The 27,915-nt window shown below is 34.9% G+C and overlaps 2 protein-coding genes across 2 annotated transcripts; both read right to left on the reverse strand.

The window, feature by feature from the left end:
• Window positions 1-2,790: 2,790 nt before the first annotated feature.
• Window positions 2,791-3,744, reverse strand: LOC125124561 (olfactory receptor 2T29-like). Its single transcript, XM_047774632.1, has one exon. The coding sequence runs from the start codon at window positions 3,742-3,744 to the stop codon at window positions 2,791-2,793; it is 954 nt and encodes a 317-aa protein (XP_047630588.1).
• A 12,425-nt stretch (window positions 3,745-16,169) lies between these two features.
• Window positions 16,170-17,088, reverse strand: LOC125124185 (olfactory receptor 2T3-like). The gene is given in 2 exon segments (XM_047774335.1): window positions 16,170-16,425; window positions 16,427-17,088. Coding segments are annotated over 2 exon segments (918 nt in total).
• Between the last annotated feature and the right edge of the window lie 10,827 nt (window positions 17,089-27,915).

Below are 27,915 nucleotides of genomic sequence, written 5' to 3' on the forward strand. Positions count from 1 at the left end.
TATACAAGCCAATTAGTTTGTGATTTTATGGAACAGATTCAAGAAGGCCTGACGTACCACAAATACCCAGCACCATTCCTCCTGTTTGTAGTAGATTGGCACCATTCAGCTCATGATCCTCATTCACCTCTACATCTAGTCTTGCACTTTTCTCATTAATTACCACAGTTTTAACAATTTTAAAATGCAAATAAAATCATTTTACTACTGATTTTTTCAAATCTAGTTCACAAAGACAAGAAATGAGACTATGAAATGAAACAGGAATGGAAATATTCAAATATTGACCTTGTCTTCTTGGCCAACTACCTGACTTTTACTCATGTTCTTCTTTTTCCATGCATCAGTTCCCTGTGCAGGTCCCCCTGCCCCAACCTCTTGCACTAATATGAGATTAACATCCTAGTTATCTTTCAATACTGAGTTCCCAAGCTTTTTCTCAGTCCCCCTTTATTTGGCTGAACTAACATGTCAGAGGTGGAACTCATGTGTCCTTGGTGACCTGTATGCTTTCTCCATGAACATCAAAACAATTTGAAAGTTTTATTACAATTCTTTTCACAGAGCATACCTACAGCTCTCAAATTTCTTAGGAGTTGGAGGCTTGCCAGATATGCATGTATACAGGCAATAGTGAATCAAAGAAACTAGATGGCACTTGAAGAATGATGCTAATCTAGGCTTGCAAAATATATAAGACTTTTCCAGACCCCTGGGGGAAGGGCAGTAAGATGGTAAATGTACATCATACGAGTGGCTACTTGAAAGCAAGTTGCCAAATACTCCAGATGTTGTCAATGGAAAGCCATTGACATTCTTGTTCTCATGACCAGAACCCTAAAGGAGTTGGAGGAAAGTGCATAATAGCCTTAAGCATAAACAATATAATCTTCCTCTGGAGGGTTAATCATTTATATCATCTGTGAATACAAAGGGTTTGTGCCTTGCATATCTGTAGCCTTGATTGGTAAATTGTAAATGACATATGTGATTCTGTACATACGAGGAAGTAGAAAATAGCAAATAAAAATCATGACTTGGCTCAGAGGGTTGCTATTGCCTCTTGAAGGCGGTAGCCCCCTGATCCCCACTCTATTTCTTTGTCTATTCTCTCTTAAATCTGCAGCACTGCTGACTTTGGGAACTGGGTTGACAAGCAGGTCTTGTCACATAGGTATAAGAGCCATGTTTCATTTGAGATTTAAAACTAACTTTAGCTATTCTTAAATTACTAGCATAAGCAATGTTCATTGAAAAAAATGAATGATTAAATATTTGATGTTCTTCCTCTACTTGCTTATATAATAAGTTAAGTACTTCAAAGGTCAGCAGTGAATTTTTGCTAAACCCTCCTTCCACATGGGATTACTAATTTTCACACAATGCTTTATGTGGTTTTGTATTCCCAATCTACCATAAGGTATTAATGATTTTAGAGAGATATCACCCAGTTCATGCTTGCAGCATTGGTATATGAAAAACAAAGTAGCCCTATATAAAAGTAGGCAGAAGACTGGATTGTTTCAGTAAAGATCAGCAATGTAACATAGGCATTTCTAAAATACATCACTTACACTGCCACCAAGCATAACATCTTAAAGAAAAAAAGGAGAAAAATCTGATAATTTACCTTTTATTTTGAAATAATTTCAAGTATTATTAACAAGTAGTATAAATAATAATACAATTACCTAGGTTTACTTGATAACATGTAACCCTTTTGCTTCATCGCCTCTTACACTCTCTTCAGTTGCACACTGTATGGTCTTTTTCCTATAACTATTTTATTACATATTTCCCAATATAAATATCTTCTCGCATAATCACGGTGAAGTTATCAACTTCAGAAAAGTATAACATGGGTACAATGAAAATTAATAAATAATTTTGGTTCTTTTTTATGGCTGAGTAGCATTCCATTGTGTATATATAACACATCTTCCTAATTCAATCATCTGTCGATGGACATTTATGTTGTTTCCATGCCTCTGCTGTTGTGAATAGAGCTGCAATGAACATGCGGGTGCATGTGTCTTTTTTAAGGAAAGTTTTGTATGGATATATGCCCAAGAGTGGGACTGCTGGGTCATGTGGTAGTTCTATGTATAGTTTTCTAAGGTACCTCCATACTGTTCTCCACAGTAGCTGTACCAGCTTACATTCCCACCAACAGCGCAGGAGGCCATTTGCAGCAACATGGATGGAACTAGAGGCTCTCATACTGAGTGAAATAAGTCAGAAAGAGAAAGACAAATACCATATGATATTACTTATATCTAGTGTGCAGCACAAATGAACCTTTCCACAGAAAAGATCATGGACTTGGAGAATAGACTTGTGGTTGCCCAGGGGGAAGGGGAGGGAGTGGGGTGGATTGGGAGCTTGGGGTTAATGGATGCAAACTATTGCTTTTGGAAGGATTTACAATGAGATCCTGCTGTGCAGCACTGAAAACTATGTGTAGATACTTACATTGCAACACAACAATTGGAGGAAAAATTATGTACACATGTATGTGTAACTAGGCCCCTATGCTATAAAGTGGAAAAAATAAATAAAAAATAAATAAAAATAAATAAATAAAAAAGTAAATGGTAGGAAAAAAATAATTTGAAGGCAGGAATATAAAACTGAAGAACTTTCCAGTAAAAGGAAGCACCTACCAGAAGGGATAAATGTGGGAAAATATACCATTGTAATGAGAATCCAAAGAATAACACTGGCATAAGACTATACATTTTTGATATGTAGAATGAAGGAAAATAAACAACTAGTACAAAAAGATTTAATTTACAGTTTTCTGGGAGATTCCACATTAAACATTTTGCTTAGTGCCCCTGTGACATCCTTATTCCTAAGGCTATATATCAAAGGGTTTATCAAAGGAGTGAGTATGGTGTAAAAGACAGATACAACCATGTCCTTCCCAGGGGTGTGGTAGGAGCTAGGGAGCATGTAGGTGTAGACAGGAGCCCCATAGAAGAGAATAACTATGGTCATGTGGGAAGAACATGTGGTGAAGGCCTTCTTCCGGCCCTCTGCTGAGTTCATTCTGTGGATGGTGAGGAGGATGAAATAATAGGAGCTTGAAATTATTGTGAAAGGGATGAGGAGCATGAGGACACAGCATATGTACATGAGTGTCTCAAAGAGGGATGTGTCTGAACAGGAAAGCTTCATTACAGCAGGGACCTCACAGAAGAAATGATGGATTTCCCAGGATCTGCAAAAGGGGAAAGTCATGGTGATGGGTGTGAGCATAAAGCCATCCATTGATCCCAGGAACCAGCAACAAGACACCAAGAGGACCAATACCTTATGATTCATGAGAATAGAATAGTGGAGTGGATGGCATATGGCCACATAGCGGTCATAGGCCATAGCAGCCAGAAGGAAAAATTCTGAACCTCCAAGTGTCAAGTAGAGAAACATCTGCATTCCACATTCAGGGGCTGAGATCTTATTCATGCCCATGACCTGGTCCATGAGCATCTTGGGCACAGTGACAGAAATGTACATCACATCCATGAGAGACAACTGGCTGATGAAAAAGTACATGGGGGTGTGGAGATGGGCAGTAGAATGAATCAGAAGGATCAAGATGCTATTCCCAGACAAGGCCATCAGGAAAATCACAAAAATGACTGCACAAAGGAGCATTGGGTGCTTCGATTGACTGCAGAGTCCCAGTAGGATGAAATCTATTTGCCCAGTGCGGTTGGCCAACCAGGTGGAGTTGCCCATGATGTTTCACCTAGATCAGCAAGGAGAGCTTTTGGATTAACAAATCACTCATGGAATATGATCATCTGGAGCTCACGCGCATGCACGCACGCGTGTGTGTGTGTGTGTACATGCACAATATTCCTATTATGCTAATAAAAGGGAATGCTCTGGGACTTTAAATGTGAAGATTAAAAGATGTCTGTAATACAAAAAATTTACTAGAACACAGGTAATTCATAATAGTGGATCCAAAGAGTTGTTTTCTAATAGTTAATTTTGCCAAAGTACAAGGTCATTATATTTCCTGAAGATTTTTTTTTATCAAGTATAGAAATTTTCAGAATCACAAACACAAAACTAAATTATTGAAAGGTAAATCAATGCCCTTATTTCTATAATTTTTGTTATAGAATTCAGAATTTAATCAACCTCCCTGTTTTAAGACCCCAATAGGATTTTAAGAATTGTTGGAAATGTATTCCAGATAGGAATAAATTAGAAAGTAAAAAACATAATTTGGGGAAAATCCATACCAAAGGTATGAACACACTTTGCCTGTAGGTTCAGACTGTGTGTGAGGCTCTGTGGCTGTGTGCAGGGAACCAACAAGCCACAGGAGCAGGTTGAATGCTCAACAATTACTAACCCTTTGGATATCCCAAGTGCAGTGATTGAGGAGTTCACTCTACAAATTCGCTGTAGTTATGGGTCCAAATTATCCTTTATCCACCATTCTTCTCTCCACTCTTACTTTTAAAAAAGTATAATAATGTTTGACCTCTGATATTGTTAGTATTATATGAGACAAAATATGAACGTTCTTAGAACATTACCAGTTACGCATGCATAAGCACATATATTGTTAGCTTAAAGTTCTAATAACTGCAGTAATTAAGCAGAATTCTATGTAAGTGATCACTGTTACTGTAATTGTTTTATCATATGAGATGTATTGCTTTCAGATTTAATATGTATATATTCATACTTATATAAATTTGGATTTCATAATTTCCATATCTAAGACTACAATGCATATAGTCTAAGAATTTCTATAAAAATGGACAGGCTCTATATAAGCATATATTTATAAAACATGGACATATAACTATAAATATATATAGAATATATATTTCTTATTTTAACCCTAGCTAAACAGAGCTTTATGGAGAATCACATCTAGTCTAGTACATGCATCAGCATATTTATCTCCTTATAGATCCTCAATTCATTCTAAATATCAAGGAAAAGAATTAGCATTTAAGATGTCACCACCAATTCTGAATAAGAATGGATATGTATCTACTTTTATAACTGAATCACTTAAGTGTGAGATTATTGTAATATTGTAAATCAACTATACTTCAAACTTTAAAAATGAAATAAAAGGAAATTAAACATCCAAAAAATTAATTAATTAAAGGTGATTTACAAGACAAGTTTGTCATTTTGCAGTTGATTGTTTATAGTAATCAGTTTCTCATGGAAACAGAGGTGCAGAGAGTAAAATTTAACAACAATGAGATGATCCTGCCTCCAATTTAATGTTTTGTCTTTTCGCTTGCTGCTCACAGACTATATCTTTGTTGGCCACTAAAGACAAATCAAAGAAAAATTAAAGTTGGTTGCACTGAAGGAAGTCATAGTCAGTCTATTGTATAGACTGAAATATTGTATAGAAGTGATTAAAATTATAATTTTAAAAGAGATGCAAAACAAATAAGAAAGAGGAGTTCCCCGTTGTGGCTCAGTGGTTAAAGAATCCAACTAGAAACCATGAGGTTGCGGGTTCAATCCCTGGCCTTGCTCAGTGGGTTAAGGATCCAGCATTGCCGTGAGCTGTGGTGTAGGTTGCAGACACGGCTCGGATCCCGTGTTGCTGTGGCTCTGGCGTAGGCTGGCAGCTACAGCTCCGATTGGACCCCTAGCCTGGGAATCTCCATATTCTGTGGGAACGGCCCAAGAAATGGCAAAACAACAAAAACCAACAACAAAAAAAATTAAAAAAAAACAAATAAGAAAGAAAAATAGAAGGCAAAATACAACTCTCCTTTCTTAAGTGAATCAGTAATAACTTATTCTACAATTTATTTTAGGAATATTAAATCATTGTAATTTTTCAACTTATGACATGTTCAATATTAAATTTTATAAGAACTTACCAATAGGAAGAGAATATTGGCTTCCCTTCTGTGGAAGAGCTTAGAAGTGTTTATGATGCAGGAATAGTTCAAGAAGAATTTCCAAGTTTCAAATATGTTTTCTACTCTTATAATGATCCTAGAGACTAATTGAAATATTCAATTTATTAACAGTGCCAAATTCTGGGGTGATAAGTCAGTAGACAACACTGAAAATGAAGTTAATGCCTTAATATAAATATCTAACAAAGCTGTGACACATTGCATTAAAAATATAATATTTCTGTTGAATTCTACCTACATTTGCAGATGAAAACTCAGCTCTGTGCAACATTTAAAAAATGTACAATAAATACAAAATGTACCTGTGGAGGAAACTCTATTTATGGTCAAAGTGGAGCAAGGACCAGAGCAGTAACCAGGAATGTGAAACCCTCAGAGCTGTTTGCTGAACAAATGAAGGGAGAACAGGAGTATGAGTGAGAGGCACTGGGCAAATCTCTGTTGCACTTTGATAAATGGGAGCCACTGTTACCAAGCCACACTAGACAGACTTCTGAGGACACCAGACAGACAAGAGAATTCTACCTATACCACACAAGCCACTTGGCTTGCCTCTACTCTTGCTCTTCTCTATCTAATTGCCAGAGTTCAAAATTAGTGCATATTTAACTTGAGGAATTATTAACAATAGTGACAGAATAATATAAAATCGTATATGATGCTGGCAGCCTCCTGGCAATTGTTTTATTGCTATACATATTTTAGCTCCTCAAAAGCATATAAGGTACTTACATACTTTACTTTGTCCTTTTACAGATTAAATAATTCTGCCTAGATTCACATCCTAGCTCAGGTGTTGGGACACAGAGCTTGTACCACAGCCTAAGTTTAGGACCCAGTCTTCCCTCCATAGTCTAAAATTTTGGTACCAGCCACCTACTCTTGACTTCATCTGGGAAACAAAAATATGATTGATATATTTATTTCAGTGTTCTAACTTCCAGAAATAATCACCACACAAAGTAAGTTTAGTCCCTTTCCTTCCTTTTAATTTCAGTCTCAATCAAACAAACTCATCCTACAATATGCTGGCAGAATAAAGATTCTTTTGTCTATGTAAATTGGAAATTAAAATGAATATCCTAATATGTTGCGGTAAATAAATGATATATAAAAGATTCAATAGAAAAAAAACACATATGCTTCTCTCCATAGAAATGGATGATAGGGAAAAAATAAAGATATATGATTAAGAATTAATAGAACATGACAGAAGAACAAGCCAAAAAATAATAATAATTACACTTTGATCCTGTAGTTAGTTCTGCCTTGCTATCTGACCGACCTCAATATCAGATGATGCTGAAATCCTCATCTAGATAAACTATTGGAAAATAGTCAGAGTTGCCTGTATAAAGAAATATAGGAGAGTGACATCATCCCTGGTTTTATTACACTCATTAGGGGAGTGGTTGATAGTTATCTGTTAATAAATCCCCTCTAGGACTTGGAAGAAAAATGAAATTAAGAGATCTAAAAATAAGGAATAGATGTCTCTGTTGCAACTTTTGGATTTTTATCTCCTTTTATTATTAAATTAGAAATATTAACCAATATTAACAATCATCTCAAATCTTAATACATTCTTATCTATGAAATAGATATTAGCTTACATATAGCCTTATCCTTTTCACATGAAAAAATATTTTCTTATGTGCTTATATATATCTATCTCCTCATTTAATCTTTAAGAATATTTTGTGAAGTATTGATGTATGTCTCATATTTCACAGATACAGACTCTGAAACTCATAGTCTAATTGATGTGTCAAAGAGAAAACCAATAATAAGTATTGTGGTTGAGACAAAACTGATGTTTTTATCAGCTGGAGTACTCTTTAACATTTTACTGATTGTGCCCTTTCTTTTGTAACTCAGTTGCAATCTGTGTTGCTTTAATGTTGCATTGCATACTAGTGTATTTTTTAAATTTGAATGTCATCATTTTATTTATAGAAAAATATAAAGAAAGAAAACATTAAAAAGAAAACATTAAAAAGAAAACATTAAAAAGAAAACATTTCAATGGGCCATAATCTACGCTACCAGAAAAAAAGCACATACTAGCAGTGATATTTACCATAGACTACACATATTTTCAAAGTGTATACCACATACCAAACAACTATGACAAACAAGGGAACAAAATAGACTTCATCCTCATGGAACTTGCAGGCAAATTCCTCTGAAATTTTTTCCTACATATGTGTTCTCAAACTGTTTTGATCAGTTTCCATGGCATTCTTTTCTAGACAGTGATTTCTATTTCTAAGGCCCACACCTGCGGGCTGGGACCTACTGTGTCCTCCAGAGTTTCAGCCCACAGATGGTTTGCCCTAACCCTTTTGTCATCTAATTTCCGTAAGACTCAGAGAGTGCCAGCCCTGGAAGGCACTGTATAATGGGGAAAAGATAGAAACTGCATCTTTTTTTCTTGCTTCTAGTGAAGTTCTCTGGCAGCTGTAGCTCTCTGTTGCAGAAGGGAATGATCCCCAGCAGGAGCCCCAGGATGCAATATCTCCATCAGCTCAGTAGTGAGAAGTACATGGGGCTCCAGCGTTTGGTTAGGACTCCTGTTCCTTTGGGGACAGTACTCCCTTTCCTTCTTCCTTAGCTTTCACTTCAGCCCACCAGCGTCCCTGCAATCAATCTCCTGCATTAAATCCCTTCAATTCAAACTGTGTTAGCTGTGACTAGACACTAAATAATGAGTGTCCAGTCACGCTTTAATGTTTAATATTTAATATTCTCTCAAATTATTCATTAATTATAATACTCATAATATTGAATAATTGCATTGCATTCACATTTCCAAATTATAAGCTGTATTGTAATAAAAATGCTCATATAGAAAGTATTATCTGAATGTAATTTTCCCAAAGATTATTTACCAGATAATATAAAACATTTCAAGTTTTTTCATACAGAACCCTGAGTTGCTTTTCTAAAAGCATCTTCAAATATGCTACAGTGTCAAATGTCAACTGAAGTAGCATTATTCTGTTTTTCTTTCCTAGTCGGTTTGGCAGGCACAGCATTGCTTAAACTGACTTTCTTTATTACTAAAATGTTCATACTACTATATATGTTTATGTAAAATGTGTTTATATCCTTTGCCCATTTTCATATTGAATTTTTTCTTTAAAAATATAAAAGGGTTAATATATTAAGAATAGTAATTTTGTGATTGGTCCTATTTTTCTCTTAAGTTTTTATTTTGATTTTGTGCCTCATCTTGATGTTGCGATCATTCCAGGTCCTTCCAAAGTCCCTTAGGATCCTGGAAGACTTGTCTCCTGTGTTTATGCCTAACCTCATTTTCTATGTGTATCCAACTTTCTCACCACATCTGGGAACACAGAGTTTCTTGCAGCTGATCAAATATGGAAAGTGGTTTTCTGTTTTAGGGACTATTCTTTTTTTTCCTTCTGCTTAAAAATCCCTTCCCAGATATTTAATGACTGAATGTCCTCCGGAAAAATGTCTATTCAATTCTTCTGACCAATGTTTCTTTGGGCTTTTTTTTTAATTGAGCTGTTCGTATGTGTTGAATATGAAATCATATGATTGGCAAATATTTTTCCCATTCAGTAGGTTGTCTTATTTTGTCAATTGTTTCTTTCCTTTGTTGTGCAAAATCTTATACATTTAATTGTCTCATTTGCATAATTTACTTCTTTTGTTTGAGGAGACAGATTAAAAAAATATTGCTATGAGTTATGTCAAAGTGTCTTCTGCCTATGTTTTCTTTTGAGAATTTTATGGTATTTGGTCTTACACTTAGGTTTTTAATCCATTTTGAGTTTATTGTTGTATATGGTGTTATAGAACACTCCAGTTTTATTCCTACACATTTATTTATCTGTCCAGTTTTCCAAGAACCTCTTATTGAAGAGATAGTTTTTTTTCTATGTATAGTCTTGCATCTTTTGTTGTGGATTAACTATTAGTGTATGAATTAATTTTTAGGCTCTCTATTCTATTCTATTGATCTGTGAGTCTGCTTCTGTGCAATTACCACACTGTTTTGACTAATGTAGCTTTGTAGAACAGTCTGAAATCATGGAGATTTAGTCCTCCAGCTTTGTTCTTTCTCAAGACTATTTTAGTTATTTGGGGTCTTTGTGTTTCCACACAAATTTTATTTTTTGTTCTAGTTCTGTGAAGAACATCATTGAGACTTTGATAGGGATTTAATTGAATCTGTAGACTGCCTTAGATAGTATGCAATCTATCTATCTATCTATTATGTATCTATCTGTATATGTATCACTACATCTATATCTATCTATCTATCTATCTATCCATCTATCTGTAATGGACAATTACACAACCATATAAAAATGAAATTCTGACATTTGTTATAATGTGGATGGACCTAGAAAATATTATGTTTAGTGAAATAATTTAAACAGAAAAAGATCAAAAAACCTCTATGTTATCAATGCTTTGTGGCCTCTAAAAAATAATACAAATGAATGTATATCACACAATGGAAACTGACTCACAGATATAGAGAACAAATTAGTGGTTACCAAGAGGGAGAGGGAAGAACTATTTTCTATATCGTATGTACCAATTAATTTCCCACCTTAGTGCATGAGCATTGCCTTTTCTCCAACTCTTCACCAATAGTTGTTGTTTGTTGTCTTTTTAAAACCATTCTGCTTGTTGTGAGGTAGAAACCAACTATAAATTTGATTTACATTTTCTTGATGATTGGTGATGTTGAATATAATTTCATGAACCTGTTGGTTAACTACATATTTTTATAAAAATGCCTATACAGATCATGTGCCTGTTAAGAAGGAAAGACATAAAAATATCTGACAGGAATAGCACATGAGTTTGTAGTGAAAAAATGGGGTTTATGTATCATAGAATCCTAGCTGTACTTTATGTAGTATAGAGAGATTCTGAAGTAAAAAAAAGAATATAAAATATCTTAACCTGAAGAAAGTTGATTGATCAGAAAAAATTAGAAAAATGAATTAATAAATACAAAGACCATCATTAAACATAAAATATTGAAAGACTAAATCTAATGCAATATACCAAAAGCACATCAAACCACATCAAATATAAACTAAGAAGAGAAAAAAGTAGCAGAAAGAAATCATAATGTATTTCCTTCTATACAAATGCCAGAAGAAATATATGAAGATTAACAAACTATGAAGAGCACAATTTCTAATAAATATAGGAAAAACACTACATTAAACAACAAAGGAACATATAGAATGTTCACAAAATGGATCACATATGGGCCATAAATTAAGGTGCAAAACATTTTAGAATGTTTTTAAATCTTTGCACATTTTTCAAATTCAGAATTTAATTAAAAGATAAGAATGGGAATTTCTGCTGTGGTTCAAAGTCTTAAGAGCCTACATAGTGTCCTTGAGGATGCAAGTTCAATCTCTGATTTTGGAGTTGATAAAGGATCTGGAATTGCCACAAGCTGCAGAGTAGGTCACAAATGTGACTTCGATATGGTGTTGCTGTGCTTGAGGTGTAGGCCTGCAGCTCCAGCTTCAATTCCCTATCCCAGGAACTTCCAAATGCCACAGGTGTGACCTTAAAACCAACAAAACAACAACAAAAATAGGAATGTCTAATATGTTTGTAGATTATAAAATATTATTCTGAATAATATTTGAGTCAAATAAAAACATTCACATATCAAAAGATACTTCAAAGACATCAGGTGAGAGGAAATTTAGAGGCATATATATGTATATTAAACTTTTTTTAAATTTAAAATCAGTGACTTAATCATCCTTTTAAAATATATAAAATAACATCAAATGAAAACCAAGGAGAGTATAGAAACAAAATATACAGTAGGGAGCATCATCAAAGCTAGATGACAGTTTTTTGAAAAGATGAATAATATTGATAAACTGCTGAAAATGATCAAGAGATAAAAGACACAAATAACCATTATTAGCAATGAAAACAAAGATATCACTTGAGATGCCAGAAAACTATATGATACTTATTGATTCCGTGAAGTGTTTATTGACTATTAGATAATAAGAAGTCATACTACTAGGGTATATATACAGAAATGTGCCTGGCAGTCTTCTTTGTAATGGCTATACACTGAACACATGTGTAATGATCAACAGATTGCATAAATAAATTATAGTATAGTCAGAAAACTAAATCCTCTGAGGCAAAGAAAATGAATTAATTCATGATGCAACAACTTGGATACATTTTTAAAATGTAAGAGTAAGCAATTCTAAAATCACAAAAGTATAAACAACATGATCCATTCATATACAAAGAAAATCAATTTTCATTTTAGGTATATAAAAACAGGTAATAAATCTATAAATGAAAACAAGAAAATCATTTTTATAAAATCCAGGACAGTGGCTATCTTGCAGCAGAAAAAGGTGTTGAATAAAGAGAGTGAGGGCTTCCAGGCACCAGAAAATTTCTTCTTCTACTGGGAGATGGGGAATAGATGGTCCCTTTCCAAACATTCCATAACCTGCACTTTTTTTTTATTAAGGCATGCTTTATTTGCAATGTTTCTTCAATTTCTTTTGTACAGCAAAGTGACCCAATTACACACAGTTCCCTGTGCTGTAGAGTACAACTCCACTGCCCATCCATTCCAAAAGTAATGGTTTGCATCCACCAGCCCCTAACTCCCCATCCATCCCACTTCCTTCCACCTCGCCCTGGAAACCACAGTCTGCACCTTTTCAATTTTATTTTTCACACTAAATTTTTATTATAAGAATTATGCAATAGATTGGAAGAATACAGATTTCCAGAGATTAGGATGGTTTTCTTTAGTTTTTGATAAAAATATAATATTTCTCAAACAGATGTCAGGTTGAAACATTAAAAGGAAGAAAAATTGGAAGAGATTTTTAGGAAGATCTTTCAAAAATCTTTCAAATGGTTGTTTATGAAAGTAGGGTATCCCCACACCTGACCGTTGAGAACATACAGCCACTTTCTATGAGATCACCTCTATCTTTTCCCTCCTGCAATCTCTAATCACTCTAATTCTTGAGTAAATATTATAAAATTAGTGTTCATTTATTAATCTACTTAATATAAATTTAATTTAATAAAATGAATTATTAATGAGCAAGTTTATTGTATATTGTTTACTCGAGGTTTAGAGTAATTGAAAATTGAATAAGAAATTATATATATGTATATAATCTATAGTATTCAAATAAAATATTGCAACATATAAAAAATATGTACTTACAGCTTCCCTGTTCATTATAGACTACATGTATACTCAATTTGGTATTTATAGCTTCCTGAAATCTCTACTGCTGCTTTTATACTCACATTTGTTCACATAATGAGCCTCTATTTGAAATGTTTTTGAATCTCTTTACATGTTTATAATCTTCCTTTAAGATCACTGCTCTGGTGTTTCCTTCTAGATGCTACCAGGCTCTTTGAGTGGAGTTATTTCATAGTATTATGACTGTGATCTCATGTCTGCACAGCTCTCTCCGCCACTAGTAAACAAACTCCTTGAGGTAAAGGATTCTATTCTGGCCACTGTTGTGTCCCTCACGAACTGCACAGCATCTGTGGAAGAGAAGGAAATCTATAATGATTGAATAAATGATTGATGATACAAAAATCTAGGAATATTTGCATTTTCAAAGAGTTTGATAAGCAGATGATATTTATATTAAATTGAATAGACTTGTGTTTGCCAAGGGGGAGGGGGAGGGAGTGGGATGGATGGGGTGCTTGGGGTTAATAGATGCAAACTATTGCTTTTGGAATAGATTAGCGATGAGATCCTGCTGTGTAGCACTGAGAACTATGTTTAGTCACTTATGATGGAGCATGATAAGGGGAGAAAAAATAATGTGTACATGTATGTGTAACTGGGTCACCATGCTGTACAGTAGAAAAAAATGTATTGGGGAAATAACAATTAAAAAATTAATAATATAGATGTTGGATAAATAATATATTTGTGAGAAAAAGATGTTTTACACAGTTTGATCACATACTTACATGAAACTGTCCTGTCTGAAAATACTGTTCTTTAATTCAACAGAGAGCTGATGAGCTCCTCTCATGTGACAGAGTCTACACAGACCTCCTCACATCCATAAAGAAGCAGAGAAGACACACAGGGACAGAGTCATGGGCAAAGCCACCATTATCCACTCACACTTGTGAGGGGGCAACAGTTATCTATACCCTTCCAAGACCAATCCCAGAACTGGACAAGTGAATTAAATTCATTTAATACTCAAAGCCTCATGATGATGTTCATGTTGCTAGTTCTGCTTAACCGGTAGAGAAACCAAAGTGGGGGTGGGGATAATTTGATCATTGGAGCTATGGAGTAACAAAACTAGAATTTAGCTAGATTTCTCCCTAACCCTGCACAATCACTCATTCACCCTACACAATCACTCATTTACTACAAACAAGGAGTATAGAAAATACAGAAGTGGGAAGAGAACTCACAGTTGGAACAGGCACCATGGGCTTTCTATGTATTCCTGGTGGATCTTAAATAGTAAGTTTCACTTTTTTAATTTATAAGAGGTGTTAGGCAATTCTGAGGGCTTTAGCAGACTCAGAAATGTCACACAACTCTTGAAAACTAAAGAGGCAAATCCTAAACTAAACTCGACTAATAATTTTCACTTTACCCCATCTAATCACAATGGCTAAAGATCCAGCACTGCCATGAAAGGTGGTGTATGTCCCAGATGAGGCTCAGATCTAGCATTGTTGTGACCATGGCAATGCTGTAGGTGTGGTCCTAAAAAGCAAAAAAAAAAAAAAAAAGGAAAAAAATCAAGATTTTAGTTTTCTTTGCACTTTGTGTTCCTGAATGACAAACTGGTAACTCACTAATTAAGATCAAACAAAACCAATGGAAAAATAATATGTAAGACTTAGCTAATGATATCAAAGGGTTAATAATAAGGATAAATAACATTACTTAATTAGACTTTTGTATACAAACTATTTGGTCAGTTTCGCTTCTTTCATTTACTTAATCACAGAAATTTTGAAATCTAAAATTATATCAACCTCTAAAAATGTCTCATTTTCAGGTAGTGCTTTTTTTTCTTTACTATTGGAGTTAGTTCCAAATTCAGACACATTCCCTTTGTGCACTGAATCATAAATAAGAGCGAAAATCTTCAGTTGATGTGCCTGGTAAAGAAGTTTTCATTTTATTTACATGCAGCAAGAATTGAGACACCTGGTATTTGCCCTTTGATGGTAAGATCAGTATTCTGTTGCAAGTGTAGAGACTCAACAATTTAGAATTAAAATCTCCTTTTTGCACATTAATCAGAGCAAATGTACTTTTTCTAATTTCTTACCTTCCACAAATTCTATAATTATTTTGTTCATGTATATAGTAACGCCTTAAGGCTACTACTAGATTCACAGACATTATCTTTGTAGCATGCTATACAGTGAAAAAAGTAAAAGCTGGTGATAATCCATAAACTTTTTGTTGAATCCCCAATTTCAAAAGGAAAAATCTTATGATATCAGGCTTTCCTAAATTTTCACCCTTCTCAAAGACTCCTAAATTAATCCAAATATGATAGACCATTTTCTACAACAAATTAAGGCATAAAGAAACTAAGCATGAAGTCACTTTTATTTGTACATGTATGACCTTTGAACTTAGATGGATCTATTTTTTCTCTGGACTTTAAATTTGAATTGGTATTTGGTCCAAGTAGTTTTGATAGTCAAATAGTTATTGAAAACATTAGTATTCACACTATGAATGTCACTTTCAACACTTGGGAAAAATGCACTCATTTGTTCTCACTGTGATTTAATAACACTGATTGAAACTTGGTAGTTGCCACATATGAACTATGAGTTAAAAATTATTGAAAAGCAAGAAAACCACCAATAGTTCCTCCACTATTATGCTGAAATATAAACTCTTCTCAATAAGTCACATTTAAGATTAAGACTCCCACACTCATATCTCATACTAACATGATCAATAAACCTGGGATTAGAAATAAAATAAATGGCACTGTCTGTACTTTCCTTTATGTCAACTATCACCTCACATTATAAGATCATTAAATATAAGGAAATAAATTATGATGTGTAAACAAGATGGAGAAGAAATTCCACATGCATAAGACAAAAGAAAATTATGACTGGACTCAGAAGAGGAAAAATAGGGAGGAGATAAATAATATAAAAGAATAAGGCAGTGCTTCTAATCCTCAGCACTGATCACATCCTGCTTCTCAGAGCCCCTGTGACATCTTTATTGTGGAGGCTGTAAATGACAGGGTTCAGTACAGGGGTGATGATTGTGTAAAAGGCTGAGACTATCATGTCCTTCTCAACTGTATGGTAAGAACCAGGAGGCATATAGGTGTAGATGCCAGCACCAAAGAAGAGAAGCACTACAATTATGTGGGAGGAGCAGGTGGCAAAGGCCTTCCTGTGGCCCTTGGCCGAATTAATTCTATGTATGAGGTGCAGAACTTGAGATTACCATGGTGGGGATGAGAAGCATAAGAACACAGCACAGGTACATGAGCATCTTGTAGAGGGAGATGTCAGAACAAGAGAGCTTCAGCAAGGCAGGAGCCTCACAGAAAAAGCTCAGGATTTTTCTGGAGTGACAAAAGGGGAAGCTCATAGTGATGGGGGTGAGTAAAAAACCATCAACCATTCCTAGAAACCAGCATCCAGATACAAGACATTCACAGACCCTCTGATTCTTCAGCAGGGGGTAATGGAGGGGTCTGCAAATGGCAACATATGGGTCATAGGCCATGGTGGAGAGGAGGAAAGACTTTGCTCCAGCGAGAGTCAGATAGGAGAACATCTGGATCCCACAACCTGAGGGAGAAATTGTCTGACCTCCTGTCACCTGGCTCATGAGCATCTTGGGCACAGTCACAGATATGTACATAAGGTCCATGAGGGAGAGCTGGCTAATGAAGAAGTACATGGGGGTGTGCAGGCGGGGCTCCACATGGATCAGGATGAGGAGGAGGGTGTTCCCAGCTAGGGCCATCAAGAAGAAGATGAAGACCACAGTGTAGAGGAGGATGGAGTGTCTGGCTTCACCAAAGAGCCCCACAAGGATAAAATCAGCATTTGATGTTTGATTCTGTGAATTTTGATACCATGAGTACATGGTCTTGGTTACAGTTCCCACCTGAGAAAAAAGAAAAAGTTATTGTTTTTACTCCAGGAGTGTTCTCTTTGGTCCCCTTCACAACCCTCAAGGAAAGTCTAAGAAACTTAAAGTACAAAATGCAGATATATGATTTTTACAGGAAATCACAAAAACAAAATGTGCAGATGTCCTTAATGGACATTATTTAGTTGAAATGAATTAACAATTAATATTTTTCTTTTTCTGATGCCATATATTCTCCCAAAACAGTGTCTAGAATATTAGATATTCCATGCACAGTAAATAAATGAGTAATTTGAGCTAATCAAACTGGATGGAGCAGTTGTGCTAAACACAAACAAAGCTATAATGCAACCTAGTGATGTCTCCAGTCTTGTATATCAGTTTTCTTAGAAAACTAGTAAAATTGTCCCCAAATATGAATCATCAGGTTTTCTTAACAACTGCCTGGCCTGAATATTTCAATTTTTTTAATTTCCCAAATTGAATTGCTTGAGTTATGCTTGACCTAATTTTCCTGTAATTATTTAATTTATGGTTAGATTTATGTTCTAGATTATGGAAAGCTCAGACTCCATGAAAGACAAATTTGGGTCAGTAGCTGCACACCAGGTTATAGAAATTTTCAGAGGAAAAATCAGATAGTTTCTGAAACCCATGAATATGTGAAGCAAAGTATAATGTACTGTACCTAGGGGAAAAAATCTGTGACTTCAGAAAATCTAAAGTCATAATTAAATTAGAGACAGCAACAAAAATCATACTATTTTTTTTCCTTATTATGTTTGCACCATTATAAAGTTCTGAGGAGATAGATTAAAAAGCCATATTCCAAGAAGTGGACAAACACAGCCCATACCTTCCATTAGATCTTCTCTGCCCATTCAGAGAGTAAGTATGAGTCACACCAGCGAAGTGAAGCTGCTTTTATCATTCCAAAGCCAGAGCAATTAAGTTTCAATTCAGGAGAAAAAAAATGGAAAATTACATCATCAGAGTCTTCACATTAGGGGATTAAGATAAATATATGTTCTTCAGGCTTTTGCAGTGTTGAACAAACATAAAAAATAACATGGCTGGGGAAACAAAGAGGGATTTTCAATATTCTTATTTATTCATATTGCCCACACTTGGAATCAAAACTTCCCTGGAATTCTACTTTTTTTAAAGGCACTCTCAGAATCCAACATTTTGTCTTCTGTTTTTATTTTCTCTTTTCATTTGTCTTTGCCAGTTAAATTGTAACTTTCCACTCATGGTACACATGGGAATTGAACATGTTTGCTATTTAGTTGCTGCAGCTGTTAAAAAGAAATATACCTTTTAATAAGAATATTGTAAATTTGTTGTTTAAAAATATATTATCCAGTTTAAAATTATATCTTCTTATTTGATATTTATTTAAAATGTTTTATCTTTTTAAAAACAAATTTAGCTTTCAGAAAATAAATATGTTGTGGAACATAAACCTCAGAGTCAGAACTTGACCCAGAATTTATTTTAAATATTATGTTCTCAAAAATAATCTCAGATTTATGAGCTTACTTAAAAAAATCCAAAAAATTATTTTGAAATATTTATGGGCTTATGAGTAACTGCAGATATATTATATCACGTGTATACTTTACTGACTGTGAGTTTATAAGCAACAATTAACAAAGATAAATTAATTGAGCAAATCAAATAATAAGGCAAATAGCCTTTTGACTTGAGATGTATTAGTCATCTGAGTCTGGTTTTACAAGACTTCAAAGGACTAAATCTAAAAGGTCACACAACTCATATTTATTTTCCTAAAAATATAGAACCATTCAAGAGAAGACTAACATGTTTCAGAGCAGCTAAAAGAGTTACCAAACACAAAAATCAAACAAAGCCCATGATCATGGCTCACAACACTGGGAACCCATTTTGTGCACTGCTCAAGCTGAATAAAGCTTCTTTATCCTTCCTCCCCCAAATTGCCTTTATTAAACTGGAAAAAAAATTACACTATATTCCTCCCCTCACATGTTCTGTAGTTGAGGGCTGTTTGTGTGTGACTCTGTGTGTCATCCAATGTTTGCTTCAGGTATTCTATACTATAACAGATATATTAAAACTCAAAGATGGATATTGTATCTGCATCTCATATCCTTTATCCATGCCACATGGAAGATTTAAAAGCCCCTTGGAGGTTCATATGAAAGTTTATTCACTTTATAAGTGTTCCCTAATTGTGTATCTAAGTTCATTAACATGGCCCTCAAACTCAAAGTAACATACATTTGAAATGTTAGCAGCAATGCAGCTTTCTGATTATGTTCATTTTCCTATTTTCATGTGAAATGGACAGCATATAGGAGTCCACTGCCCACAGACAGGATATTACAATAGAAAAATAGATTTAGCTTAAAGTTGCAAAATTGAGCATTATCTTTGCTTCTAACTGTGTAATCTTAAGTCACTAAAATCTCTGTGTGTCAGGTTCTCAGAATCAAATAAGAGAAGCAGCATTATTTGTTTTATATGTTTCTGTGAATCTCAAGACATCCATATTTCTACTGTCCAAATATGGTTTAAGCTTTCTCTATTACAGTGTTATCCTCCTTCCCTTTGTCCCTAATTTCAAAAGCTTGGAGAATTCCCTTGTAGATTTGTTGCATCAAACTTAGAATATAAAATTTGGGAATGGAAATGGCCATGGAAAGGGAATTGAATTAGCATTTATCAGTGCCATCTGGGTCCCGACCACAATGCTGAACATTTTTCAGTATATAAAAGTACTAAGTCAGGTATCCATCTGATCATGTGTCACAAGTAAGCCCTAACACCAGGAATCAGAATCAGATATTTACTGGAGCTTACCTGCTATTGAATGTTATTACCCCCCAAATATTGAGCTATCCTAAAGCAGGACTCTACATGTGTCCTTCATACCTTCCCTAATACTATGTTCTTGCTGTGAATTTACTCCTTTGGTTTCTGTATAAATGCTAATAGTTTCTCGATGTTCAAGTCAAATGAAAACTGCACAAAGGTTTTCTCCACCTTCAATCATTAAAACCTTCCTGCACATCTGCGATATCACAATGCTTCATTTATACTTCTCTCGTAGGCTTTATGTCACTTATCAATGTGGTTTAGTTATTTACTTTAATATTTCAAAAAATCCACATGAATAATATATGTATAATTAAAGTGAAGTAAAATTTATAAGGGTATCTGAATGCTGTACAGGTATGAATATTAAACATATAGAATGTTTTTTTTAAAATCACAGGTGGATGTGGAGGTAAGAACACTCCCAAGTTCATTTTATGAGAACCCCATTATGCTCATACCAAAGCCAGATAAAGATATCATTAAAAAAAGAAAATTACAGCCTGATATCACTGACAAATATAGATACAAAAATCTTCAGCAAATATTAGTAAGCCAAATCCAAATACATATTAAAAGGGTTTTACCCCAGAAAGTGGGAATTATCCCAGGAATGCAAGGATTCTTCAATATCTGCAAATCTATCAGAGTTATATGCCATATAAAAATGAAATATAAAAAAAAAACCTATGTACATCACAGGGAACTGCGTGTGATTGGGTCATTTTGCTGTACAATAGAAGATAAAGAAACATTGTAAACCAACTATACTTTAATAAAAATAAATATATGATCATCTCAATAGTTGCAGAAAAAGCTCTCAGCAAAATTCAACACCCATTTCTGATAAAAACTCTACAGAGAGTGCACATACAGTAGCTACCTCAACATAATAAATGACATATATGACAAACCCACTGCTAACATCATTCTCAATTTTGAAATATTCAAAGCAGTTCTGCTAAGATCAAGAACACCACAAGGTTGTCCATTTTCACTACTATTATTCAACATAGTTTTGGAAGTTCTAGCCACAGCAATCAGAGAAGAAAAAGAAATACAATGCATCTAAATAGGCAAAGAAGTTAAAGTATCACTTTGCAGATGACAAATCCTATATGTAGGAAATTCTAAAGCTGTTACTAAAAAACTGTTAGAGCCTATCAAGGAATTTGGTAGGATAACAGGATACAAAATTAATACACAGTAATCAATTGCATTTTTATATAGTAACAATGAGAAACCAGAGAGAGAAATTAGGGAAATCATCACATTTACCATTGCATCTATAAAATAAAATAAAGTAATAAAATAAAATTAAAAAATAAAATAAAATGCCTAGGAATCTAGCTGAAGAGACAAAAGATCTGTAGTCTTAAAACTATAAGACACTGATGAACAAAATCAAAGATGACACAAACAGATGGAAATATATAGCACCCTCTTGGATTGGAAGAATCAATATTGTTGAAATGACAACAGTGTCCAAGGCAACCTACAGATTCAGTGCAATCTCTATCAAATTTCCAAGGGCATTATTCACAGAACTAAAACAGACTATTTAAAAATGTATAAAAAAGTGACCCTATCACACATATTTCCCTGTGCTATATAGTAAGATCCCATTGCCCATCCATTCCATATATAAGAATTTGCATCCAAAAAAACCCCCAAAATGCCAATCCATCCCACTCCCTCCCCTTTTTCCCTTTTGAAACCCAAGTCTGCTCTTCTTAGCCATGATCTGTTTCTGTTTTATGTTTGTTTCTTTGTTGTTTTTAGATAGGATCATCTGTTCCATATTTTAAATTCAACAGATAAGTGATATCATATGGTATTTGTCTTTCTCTTTCTGGCTTACTTTACTTAGTACTTACACACACACACACACACACACACACACACACACACACACACTACTATATATATCACATCTTCTTAATGCATTCTTCTGTCAATGGAAATTTAGATGGTTTACATGTCCTGGCTATTGTGAATAGTGCTGGTATGAACATAGGGGTCCATGTATCTTTTTAATGAAAGTTTTGTCTGGATATATGCCCAGAAGTGTAAATGCTGGATCATATGGTAACTCTATATTTAGTTTCCTGAGGTACCGCAATACTGTTTTCCATAGTGGTTGTACCAAATTTAATTCCCACCAACTGTGGAGGAGGGTATCTTTTCCTCCACACTCTCTCCAGCATTTGCTATTTGTTGACTTTCTAATGATGGCCATTCTAACTGTTGTCAGGTGCTACCTCATTGAAATTTTAATTTGAATTTCTCTAATAATTAGTGATGTTGAGCATTTTTTTTTTCATGTGCCTATTGGCAAATAATATGTCTTCTTTGGAGAAATGTTGATTTAGGTCTTCTGCCCATTTTTCAATTGGGTTGTTTGCATTTTTGTTGTTGAGTTGCATGAGTTTTTTGTACATTTTCGATATTAGACTGTTGTCTGTCCCACTGTTGGCAAATATTTTATCCCATTCTATGGGTTGTCATTTCTTTTTTTAATGGTTTCCTTGGCTGTGCAAAAGCTTTGAGTTGGGATCCTACTGTACAACACAGGGAAATATGTGTTATCAAGTCTCTTTGTAGTACAATGGAACCTGAAATTTTAAAATAAACTATAATAATAATAATATAGAACAAATATAAAAATAAAATATGTGTGAAAACCCAAAATCCTAGAATATCCAAAATTTTAAAAAAGAAAAATGGAACTAGAGGAATCAGGCTCCCAGACTTCAGACTATATTACAAAGCTACAGTCATCAAAAAAGTATGTTCCTAGCAAAAAAACAGGAGTATAGTTCAGAGAAACAGGATAGAAAGCCCAGAAATAAACACAAGCACCTGTGGCCAACTAATCTATGACAAAGGAGGCAAGAATATACAGTAGAAGAAAGAGAGTCTCTTCAGTATGTGGTGATGGGAAAACTGGACAGCTACAGGTAAAATAATGCAATTACAACATTTTCTAACACCATACACAAAAAATAAACCCAAAATGTGTTAAAGACCAGATACTCTTAGAGGAAAATAGCAGCAACAACTTAATTTGATCTGCTTCCTAGAATAAGGAAAATAAAAACAGAAACACATGATTGGAACATAATTAAACTCAAAATATTTCATACAACAAGGAAAAGCATTTAAAAAAATGGGAGGAATGGGAGAAAATCTTTGCAAATGATGCAACAGACAAGGGCCTTATCTCCAAAATACACAAACATCTCATACAACTCAACAGCAAGAAAAAAACAACCCAAATGAAAAATGGGCAGAAGACCTAAATCAACATTTCTCCAAAGAAGACATATTATTGGCCAATAGGCACATGCAAAAAATGCTCAACATCACTAATTATTAGAGAAATTCAAATTAAAATTACAATGAGGTAGCACCTCACAATAGTTAGAATGGCCATCATTAACAAGTCAACAAATAACAAATGCTGGAGAGGGTAAGGAGAAAAGGGAACCGTCCTACACTTTGGTGGGAATGTAAACTGTTACAAACACTATGGACTACAACATGGTGTTTTCTGAGAGAACAAAATATAGAAATAACATATTATCCAGCAATCCCACTCCTGGACATATATATGGACAAAATTTTCATTCAAAAAATCACATGCATCCCTGTGTTCATTGAGAGCTCTTCACAATAGCAAGGTCATGGAAACAACCTAACTACTCATCAATAGAAGGATTGATTCAGATGTGTTACATATAAGCAATGGAATACGACACAGCCGTAAAAAGAACAAAATAATGTCATTGCAGCAACATAAATAAAATTATAGATTTTCATAATGAGGTAAGTCAGAAAGAGAATGGCAAATACCTTTCAATATCACCTATATACGGACTCTAAAATATGACACAAATGATCCTATATACAAAAGAGAAGTGGATTACCTGGGTGAGACTTGTCCCTGCTGAGCATGGGCGTGGAGGGTAGTGGGATGGACAAGAAATTTGGGGTTGGTAGATGCAAACTATTACATTTGCTATTAGATGAGCCGTGGGGACTTACTGTACAGCACAGGGAATCATGTTCAATTACTTGGGGTAGATTATGAGGAAAAATGAAATGAGAAAAATAAAACATATATAACATATAAATATATATATACACACACACACACACACATATGACTGGGTCATTATGCTACATGGAAAAAATTGATAGAACACTGTAAATCAACTAAAATATAATAAAATAAATAAACACTCTCTTTATTGTGAACTCTGAGTCTTTCCATCTCATTATATCCATGCCTAGGAGCACACTTTTCTTGGATTATTTTTTTCTCTTTACCTGGAAGATTCTTCCCATGTTATCTGTGTTGAATTCTCCCTCATCCCTTCTGAGCATTTCCTCAGGTGCTGTCAGGTGAAATCTTGGCAATGGCCAAGTAGTTAAAGTGTTGGACTTAAGAATACAATCCCAAAGGGACATAAGCCAAATGATGGAAAAGGAGATTCAGGAACTCCTGCTCAACCAACAGAACTGATATTAAAAACCAATCACTCCCAAAACAAGATGGCAGAGTAGGAGCACATGGACTTCACGTCTTCCAGTAATACACCTGAAAAGACAAAAAGGATCTGTATAACACTGGTTAGGATTTAAGACCAAAAATAAAAAATAAAAAAAGGCAAAAAAGCAGTGATGCAGAACCATTTTTGGACCTGTGCACAAGGGAGGGATCTGAAGGAGAGAAGAGGCAGCTGTACCTGGGGGAATCCTCTCACCAGTAGGGAGACCAGCTGGGACAGAAAAGGAGCTTTGGTTGCTCAGAGGAAAGAACAACAGCTGGCCTGTGTCAGGCAGGACAAAATAAAATGTGCACAGAGGGTCTGAGCAACTGTCCTGTGCTCCCAAACCCAAGATGTATCTGGCACACTGAGTGCTGGATAATGGAGTTTGCAGAACAGACCTGGGGTAGAACTGCTTGTTGGCTTTGCAACACAGACTGAAGGAGGGGAAAGGCAAAGTGTTGCAACAAAGTATATTTAGAGAGGAGCCCCAGGCTACACAGAGGCTAAGCACAATTTTTAGCTAATGTGTGGGATGTGGGACCACCATTATAGCCTCCTTTGCCACAGAGGCCCCTGACTCTACAAGCTCAAGATGTTCCTGCTTGAGCTAGGCTGTGCCCCCTTATCACAGCCTCAATCCCTCCCATCTGAAAAGACACTTTCATGGCCAATTTTGGCCATGCCCCATTCCCCCAGGCACAGTCATCCTTGCCCTGCCTGCTATGGGTCTGTGGCCTCCAAAGCAGTCACTCGCTGCCCCACCCACCTTTGCACCTATTACCTCAGGAGCAATCACCTACATGCTGATTGTATATACATATAGGGGAAGGTGAAATCACAGCTGAGTCCTGAGGCTCTTTGATTAACAAATAAGATCTGAAACCTCTCCTCTCAGCTGCACAAAGCACCCGTTTATATCTCCACTGCTGGCCTTATAAATTCAATATGGGTGGAATATCTGAATGGACAATGAGTGTTCCCCACAGCTGAAAATGGACTAGCTTTAGTAGCTGTGGGCATTGTACATGCATACACATCAGGGGTTGGGCAAGGAAAGAGCTAGTACTGATTCCATATCTGCCACAATAGGCCCATGAGGACAAATGCTGCATCCCTGGGGCCTGATCTCAGTTAATCAGTGCTGGTATCCAGGTGAAAAAAATTCTGAGAAACACCAAGGCCAATATCCAACATACTCATGGTTAAGGTGGTGCTAAGAACAGTGGCAACAACAGTGTAATTTGTGAGCCTGCACAATGGGTGAACAATGATTCAGCAGAGCATATTCACAGATGAACAGCTACAGTGGAGAAATATTCAGAGGCTCCTCTCCCAGGGTAAGTGCTGCAATCTTTTCTACAATACATTGCAGAACAGAAATAGCTGAGAAACATATCTGTGGGCTTCTATCTATCAACTAGGGAACATATCCTGCCCCTAAGAGGGCCTTGAAAAACACAGAGAAATAGAGGGCCCAGAAAAATATCCAGTTCAGGCTCTAGTCACCACAACATCAGTCACATCTTCCGTTACGGGGATAATGGCCTGCACATACTGACGAAAGAAATGGCATGAATCCAAACTAAAAACTGCTCTGTGACAAGAAAATATTAAAACAAGATAGGCTGCCTAAAGTCATACTGAGTTGACAGCCACCCCTAAACACAAACCATGGTAAAGATATGAAGGACATGACCACCGGAGGAAAAAGACACAGCTCAACCACCAGTAGAAGATATCATTCCCTCCACCTAGGAAGCCTGCATAAAACCCTGGAATGATCTAACCCACTAGAGAGCAGATACTAGAAGCAAGAGGAACTGAAATCTGCAGCCTGTGGAAAGGAGAAAAAAATAGAAAAAAACAGACAAAATGACATGACAGAGAAATTTTTTCAGACAAGGAAACAAGATAAAAAACACATAAAAACAACTAAGTGAAGAGGAAATAGGTAATCCCTCTGAAAAATAATATATCATAATATCAGTAAAGATGATCCAAGATATTGGAAAAATAAATGCACAGATCAAGAAGGTACAGGAAATACTTAACAAAGATCTGAGAGATTTAAAGAATAAATAAAAAATATGAACAACACAATATCTGAAATGAAAAAAGTGCACTAAAAGGAATCAATAGCAGGGTAATAACTGAAGTAGAAGAATGGATAAGTAGAGAATAGAGAAATGGTTATCATTGAAACATAAAATAATAAAAAATGAAAAAAGAGGACAGTCAATGAAAGATCTAAGACAACATTAATTGTTCAATATTTGCATTAAAGGGGTCCAAGAAAGAGAAGAGAAAGAGATAAAGGGGCTGAGAAAATACTTGAAGATATTGTAACTTAAAATATCCCTAATATGGGAAAGGAAACATTCTCTCAAGTCAAGGAAGCATAGAGAGTTGTACACACAAGATAACCACAAGGAGAAACACATTGAGGCATATATTAATCAAACTGACAAAAATTAAACACCAATAAAAATATTAAAAGCAATAAAGAACATACAAGAGAATCCCCATAAGTTTATCAGCTAATTTTTCGGCAAAAACTCAACAGGTCATGAGGAATTGCTATAATATGTTTAAAGTGATGAAAGATAAAAAATTCAACCAAGAACACTCTACTCAGCAAAAATCTCATTAATATTTGATGGAAATATCAAAAGATTTATAGACAAGCAAAAGCTAAAATAATTCAGCACCACCAAACTAGGTCTACTACAAATGCTAAAAAAAATTCTCTAGGTCGATGAAAAAAATGCAAATAGAAAAGAAAATTATGAATGGAGAAAAGCTCTCTAGTAAGAGAAACATAAAATAAAGCAGTATATCATCCACAGACAAATATGATATCAAAGCCAGTAATCCTGAGAAGAGAATGAACCCAGAATATTGAAAATGGATTTGAAATTAAGAAACTAGCAACAAAAAAGAAAAAAAAAAAAGAATGTAAAGAGACTGCTATATCAAAACATTGTGGGAACCACAAAACAAAAAACTACAATAAGCACGTTCAGAAAAAAAGAAAAAGCAATTTTAATACAACACAAAAATAGTCATCAAATCAAAGGGAAAATTACAAAAAAGGAAGGAAAGAAAAATTCCAACAATAGCAAATCCAAAACAACTAAGAAAATTACAATAAGTACATACATATCAATAATTACCTTGAATATAAATAGATTAAATGTACTAATCAAAAACTTAGTACTAAACAAAAACTTAGCATATATATATATGCTATTTACAAAAGACTCATTTCAGATCTAGGTAACCATACAGACCGAAAGTGAGGGAATGAAAAAGATATTCCATGAAAATAGAAATCAAAAGAAAGCTGTATTACCAAATTCATATCAGAAAAATACATTTTTAAATAAAGAATGTTACAAGAGACAAA

The sequence above is a fragment of the Phacochoerus africanus genome, chromosome 4, assembly GCF_016906955.1.
Source record: "Phacochoerus africanus isolate WHEZ1 chromosome 4, ROS_Pafr_v1, whole genome shotgun sequence".
Taxonomy (NCBI): domain Eukaryota; kingdom Metazoa; phylum Chordata; class Mammalia; order Artiodactyla; family Suidae; genus Phacochoerus; species Phacochoerus africanus.

Coding starts and splice junctions, on each gene's coding strand:
- LOC125124561 (XM_047774632.1), bottom strand. CDS start 3,744: ATGGGCAACTCCACCTGGTTGGCCAACCGCACTGGGCAAATAGATTTC.